Source organism: Manacus vitellinus, unplaced genomic scaffold (genome assembly GCF_001715985.3).
Source record: "Manacus vitellinus isolate BGI_N305 unplaced genomic scaffold, ASM171598v3 scaffold_32_pilon, whole genome shotgun sequence".
Classification (NCBI taxonomy): Eukaryota; Metazoa; Chordata; class Aves; order Passeriformes; family Pipridae; genus Manacus; species Manacus vitellinus.
This window is the reverse complement of record NW_021940460.1, coordinates 7,597,163-7,603,732: the sequence shown is the minus strand read 5'-3', so window position 1 is coordinate 7,603,732 and position 6,570 is coordinate 7,597,163. Positions and strand designations below refer to the sequence as shown.

At 62.5% G+C, this 6,570-nt stretch overlaps 1 protein-coding gene across 1 annotated transcript in view; it reads right to left on the bottom strand.

The window, feature by feature from the left end:
- Positions 1-6,570, bottom strand: part of ABR (ABR activator of RhoGEF and GTPase) — a 30,638-nt gene that overhangs the window by 21,126 nt on the left and 2,942 nt on the right. Inside the window, exon 2 of the mRNA XM_018076748.3 lies at positions 2,185-2,369. Within this exon, the coding sequence (XP_017932237.1) occupies positions 2,185-2,292 (108 nt within the window). The 5' untranslated portion in view covers positions 2,293-2,369. The remainder of the gene's footprint in view (positions 1-2,184; positions 2,370-6,570) is intronic.

The window sequence follows — 6,570 nt, the reverse complement described above, 5'->3', positions numbered from 1 at the left end:
CCTTCCTTGGATCCCGGCAGAGCCGGACCATGGGGACTGCCACCAGCGAGAAGTGACCTTGCAGGGCAGCAGCATCACCAGGTCCCGTACGGGGACCTGACTCTGCACCCCCGGAAAGCACCAGACCTCTCCCAGGCCAGAGGGGATGTGGGGCAGGGTCATGCAGCTGAGCCACCTGCCTTCCCACATATCTGCCCCACATCCCACAGGGATCAGCGCTGGCACCTCCCTGCTGCTCCAGCCTGACCACAACCCCGGGCCAGCTGGGACGTGGGGACACTTCTGAGGAACACTGTGGGCCTTGGCAAATGGGGCAAGATCAGGCTGGAGAAGGGGACACCAACACAAGAGCTATTTCAGCAGCTTTCCCCACACTCCTCAGAAGCAAAAGGGGAACCTGTGGCTGCATGTGCTCTGCCCACAGGAGCCATCTCTCCTGCCTGCACCAGTCTGAGCCTGGAACAAACTCCTGCTGTGAGAAGTGGGCAGGGATACAGACACGGGGACTTTCCAGAGCCTGTGTCCAACCCTCTATCCATGACACAGCTCAGGCTTCGCCCAGACTTTGCTAAGAGGGAACTGTGCCAGGACCCTGCCTGCCACAGCTGGGTCCCCAGAGTGGGGAATGGTCCCTGTTCAGGGAAATGCTACCCACAGTGCCAAACCCAGCAGCACCCAAGCAGGGGCTGGGGCAACACCCAACATCATTTCCATGGCACTCATGTTTCCCAGGTGGGAGAGGGAGGGTCAAGATGTGTCTGCATCAGCAGTCACAGGCCTCAAACATAGCCACAGCTGCCCCAGGAGCTTGCAAGATGAAATGCCCCACCAGAAACCTTCTCTAGCCCTCTCAAAGGCAGTGACACCAGTCCTGACTCACCAGAGAAGAGCAATGGAGTGAACCTGGCACCCTGTGCCACAATGGGACCCCCATGAAACCCTGTGCCCCTGGCAGGGCTGGACACACAGGGACAGAATTTGGAGGGTGCTCTGCCAAGCCCTGGCACAAGCAGCTCTAGAGATGGAGGCAGAGGCAGCACTGAGCTCCAGCACTTCCCAATCCTGTTAGTAGCAACCAAGTCATCATCCCTGCCTGTGCCCAGACCCACTGTGCCCCACCAGCCCCCAAGGTCACCCCTTTGCCAGCACCTCCCCTCCTGCTCCCCAGGGCCACTCTCTGCTATCCCTGATGGTCCTGATGACGGAGCTCAGCGCCCACAGATCCGGCACCGGAGTGTCAGGGCTGGGGCTCGAAGGGCTGTGCTGGAGGAAGAGGAGCCCTAAGCCTGAGTTTGGAGCCAGCCCCGGGAGAGGGTCCCTCCCACAGCGGCGAAGGGCAGGACCCCCCTCTCCCTCCCTGGGGCTGCCCGGAGCACTGGGTGCCTGGAGGACGATGCTGCTCAGAGAGACCCAGGGGAGGAAGCCACACCTCTCCCCCTTTTGCCTCAGCATCCGGGTCAGGAGCTTAACTCTTTCCACGACAAAAAAACCCCTTAACTTTTCCCAGCCCGGGCAGCGGCAGCACCGAGGGATCCCCCAGCCTGGGGCCAGGTAGTGGCTCCTCGCAACAGCCCCGCGAGGCCAAGGCCAAGGCCTGCCTGGACCCCGCAGCTCCCGGGCTTTATGGAAGCTTTTATTCTGGAAAAAAAAAAATCCCTTTTTTCCCTTTGCAGCTCTTCAGGCATCCCTCCCGTGAAACACCCTGGGAAACCCAAGGGTTTCGAGGGGATGCGCTCGGAAGAGCAGGGGTTAAATCTAAGTTCTCCGGTGGGGAGGGCACTTTGTGTCCCCCCCCCGGGCTGGTGACTGGGTCCCCGAGTGCCGCTAGATGGAGCCGGCAGCCCGGCGGAGCGGCTGCGCCCCGTCCCAAGGGCTCCCGGAGCTGGAGACACCGGGAACCCCCTCCCCGCTTCCAGCACGCCCGGCTGGGCTCCAGCCCCGGGACCCCTCTCTCCGTCCATCCCGTGCCCTTCCAGCTCTGCCCCCGGCGTGGCACGGCGGGGCAGGGACACAGCGTGTCCCACAGGCACGGCATCCCCGGAACTGCTGCTCCCCAGACGGTCAGCAGGTTTTAGGATACCAGGAATACTCCCTCAGGTCACAGCAGCACCAGACCACCACTGACACACCGAGCCGGACACCCGCATGCCCCAACTCACCCGCCCCGGCGCCCCGAGCACCTACCCCTGTGCCGAGGCCGTCGGTGGGTGTGGGCGAGACGCCGTCCCCGCTCTCCTGGCCGCGGGCGCTGAGCTGGGGGGACATGGTGGGCGACTCATCGATGTAGGGCATGGTTTCCGAGCCCTCTGGCAGCGCCTTGGGCTCCTCGTTGCCCTCGGCGTCGTACTCGTCCGCACCATAGTTGAAGTCTGACGGGGAAGAGAGGGTGGCCGTGAGCATCCCGGCACTGGCACGGCCGAGGGTCACCACAACCACCCCGGCCTGTGGTCACCTGCGGGCAGCTGACCCCGTGTCCCATACCCAGGGCCACGTACAGACACACATGCCCATACCCACAGCCCAGCCCAGCCCTGCTGTGTGCTCAGCCGAGCAGGCAGGGCATCACATATCACACGGAGCATCCTTGCCCCGCAGGCATCCTCCGCTCGACACACTTCCCTATATTTGAATAATTAACTGAACCGAGAGGCCGAGGGCCCCGTCTGCGCAGGGACAGCTGCTCTGCCAGACGCTCCAGCCCCATGCAAGCAGCTCTGCCCTCCCTGCCTGCCCGCTGGTCACTACCCCTGTGCCATCCCCGGGCAGGGATGGAGCTGGGCTGGCAGCCACAGCCGCCGTCCTCCCTGCTTCCCCGCACCCACACTCCTCGGAGCGTGGGAATGGGTGCCAGGACGCCTGGATCTGCAGCACGGAGGACAGAGCCACCCCCCTGGAAGAAGGGGGATGGTGGCAGCTCCATAGTGGGTGGGCAGCTCGGCCCATCATGGGGGACCAAAGGGGGCTGCTTTTCCCAGTGCAGGATGAGGCCCCCAACACGCCGGGACAGCACCTATTTTTGGATGCCCTATGCTGACCCACAACCCCACCACCACCCACCCAAAGACCAGGGGAAGCCAATTTGGGGAGCCAGAGCCCCAGGGGGTAGTGGGGGGACTCCAGAGTCTGCAGTGGGTCCCTGGGGCGCAGCAGGGGACTGGGGTACATCCTAACCTGTTACCATGGGAACGGCAGCGGCTCGGTGGCAGCGGGAAGAGGTGGCTGCAGCAGCCCCGAGATGCTGACAAAGGGGAGGGGGAAGGGAGCCCGGCTGCAGCAGGGGTGGCTGTGAGGTGCAGCCAGGACCCCCACCCTGAGCTGCAGCCAAGACCCCCTCAGCATCCCCCAAAGAGGCAGGGGATATGGCTCAGCCAACACAACCCCGATCCCACAGCAGCCCCCAATCCCCTCCCATCCAGCAACCCCATGGATCTCTGGACCGCACATCCCCACAGGCTTCCTGGGCACAGACAGCACGGAGACCCCAGCTAAGAGCCTGGCTGATAACCTGGCCAAAACAGGGTGCACTGGGGCTGGAGCAGCCATCCCAGACCAAACCCCAAACCATTGCCACTTCACGCTCCCACGGCCCTGCCATCCTGGCCAAGGACTCCCCTGGCTCCCACCAACACTGCTCAGTGCATTAATATTGCATTCGGCTTCCTAGTGGAAGTGGATAAATCTTTAAATCAAAGAGTGTTGCAAAGCACTCAGGCCAGGAGCCCTGCCAGTGCCAGTGGGGAGGGATGGAGGTTCCCACCCTGCACTTGAGGGGGATGAAGGAGAGTCCTGACAGGGGCCAGATGCATCCCATCTCTGCCAGAACACCACAGCCCCTCTCAGCCCTTGCTTCATTAGCAATTAGCTGCTAATAATCATTAGCACATGGGGCCACTCTCACCGGGCCACCACAGCCCAGGTTCAACCCAGGAGCTGACTACATGGGCAGAGGAGGGGAAGCCCATGATTCCTCAGCTTCCAGGGAAACAGGCTCTAACCTGTCCTGCCTCCTCATGGCGGGATGTCCTCAGTCTCTTCTGCCTTCAGCAGGTGCCAGCTGTGGTGCTTCCAGCACCATCCAGGAGCATGGCAGCATGAGGTTCATTAGCAGTGGTGTCCCCCATGATGGCCACCTCTCCAGTACACCCACCCCACACAGCTCCCCTGAGTCCCCTAAGCTGAGCACTGTCCCCAGGCTGGGGATGTCCCAGAGAATCCCAAACCTCTCACCCAAGTGCCCTTGCCCATCAAGTGGGGCCAAAAGAGGAGCCAAAGCAGCAGAGAGGGGACAAAGCTGATGGTCCCCACCAGGAACACCAGCTCAGAGGCCACCAGGCTCCCCCGCCCTCCCTCCACCATGGCCAAGGTTCTGCAGCTCCAGGTTTAACCACGGGGCAGGCAACAGGGACACCCAGCGTGGCATCGTCACTGTGGGCATCCTGGCAACCCAGGGGTGGTGGCTCAGCAGCCAGGTAATGAGAACACAGCGTTAATGAGGCAGCTGGGGACCCTGGGAGGTGACACACACAGCAGTGCTGGGGAGAAGTTGGCATCGATGGCACAGAGGGGGGAGGGACTGGCCTGTGGGGACACAGCAATGACCCGGCTCTCCCACTGCTACCAGTTGGAGCAGATCCACATCCCAGTCCCAGACTAGAGCTGGGGATGAGATCTACAGGCAGTGCCCCAAAGAGAGGGACTCTGCCTTGCCTGCAGGATGGAGAACAAAGCCATGTCCTGGTGACTCCAGCTGTGCCACCCGTGGCTGTGCATTATTTATGGGGCTCTCACCTGGGGAGCTCAGGAAGAGGAACCTTCCCAGCACTCCCAGAAGCCACTACAGGGAGGGAACCAAGCACCACCAAGCAGCCAGGACAGGCAAAGGGGACATTGCTGGGTGAGGGGACATGGAGGGTCTGGCCCTGTGTCTCCCTGCCTGTGGGGTGCTCGTGCCACCCAGGCAGCCCAAACCCAGCACGTCCCTCCCTCCTCCCCCACAGCTGCATTGCCCCTGCAGCCTGTTCCTGTGCCCGTGCCAAAACCCAGAGCTATTTTTGCTCCTGCTTTTTAGCAGCAGTGGAAATCCTCCTGCTCCACCCCAGGGATGGGGACCAAGGAGAGGGAGGCAGCCTGGCCCCGGGGAGCCACTCTGGGGAGCAAAGACACCCCAACCTGAAAGAGCCTTGTAACCCTCACCCTGCACACAGCCCTGGGGCGCTGAGCTGGATCCAACCCCACAGTGCACCAAGGGCTGACACCCATGGGATGCTGACACCCATCAGGGCAGGGCCCTGTGGACTGGCACATGGACACAGCAGGGTGACAGGGCCAGGAACGAATCCCCATGGGGGATTATTTTCCCCAGAAAATTGTTTCTCCTTCGCCACATTTTCCCAGGACTGACCCAGGCTAATACCAGCATGATGGTCCCCAAAAGGGAGCTCAGCCAACAGCAGCAGCCAGCTCCTGCCCAGCCCAGAGAGGCAGCACAGTCACAGCAGCTCAGGGTGGCATTTCCTTCACTTTCCAGCTGGACACGTGCTATTCCCTGACACCTCAGCAGTGCACCAGCACACCCCAATGCCCACCCATTCTATCTCATTTCCAGGAGAAGCCCAACATCCACAGGGAGCCTGGGAGATTTTGGGGAAGTGTCATGGTTTCCCTGTGCCTGGGTGAAAATTCACCATGACAACACAGATGCGTGACCTGCCTCCGTGGGCCTCCTCCAAAGGGTGGCTCGACACAAACAGCACCTCCTCCACACCACCACTGCTTTGCCCAGTGTGATGAAGGCTGGACTCTGCCCTGCATCCCCCAAAACGTGGGCACCCCAAGCAGCCTCTCCCACGCCTTGGCAAGGGCAGCTGGAAGAGGATTTGGGATGGCAGAGCCGTGGCTTTGCAGAGATGCTGTGGCTGGGAAGGAGGGTGCAGTGGCTGGGGCTGGATGTGCCCCCCAGGCTCCAGCCCACACACCTGCACAGGCTGCACAGCCACGCCAGACCCTGGCACTGCCATGGCCAGATGCAGCCTCCAGCTGTGGACATAGGGGCTTTGGGCTGGAAAACTTGGGGAGGGGGCTCAGCCCTATGCAGTGTGCCCCCGCTGGCCCCTGCTCCCTCTAGGGCATGACAGATGCCAGATCCACACATGGGCATGCTCCAGAGCATCCCACCTTCCCACGCACCCGCGCCAAACCTCGCTGCCCTGCAAGCATCAGGCTCCGAGCTCAACACTGCACCCCAAAACACACCCCCAGGGTGCCCACGCAGCTCAACGCTCCCCCAGAATGAACAACGGGGACCCCGTGACCAAGCCTCCTCATTCCCAAGCCATGTCCCTGGAACCCTCAGCCGCCACTGCGACAGCTGCCGTGGGATCAGGACCGCCACTGCTCCGGGGTTCATTCCTCCCTGCTGCCCGTCCGTGGGACCGGGGGGATTCGCACCCCCCTGGCTGCTGCAGGACGCCCCCGGCCCCGCCGGCCGCCAGCCCCCGGGTACCGGCACCGCGTTGCCACAGCATCCTCGGCACAGCCCTCGGAGCTCGCTGAGAAAATCACGGCTGGGGG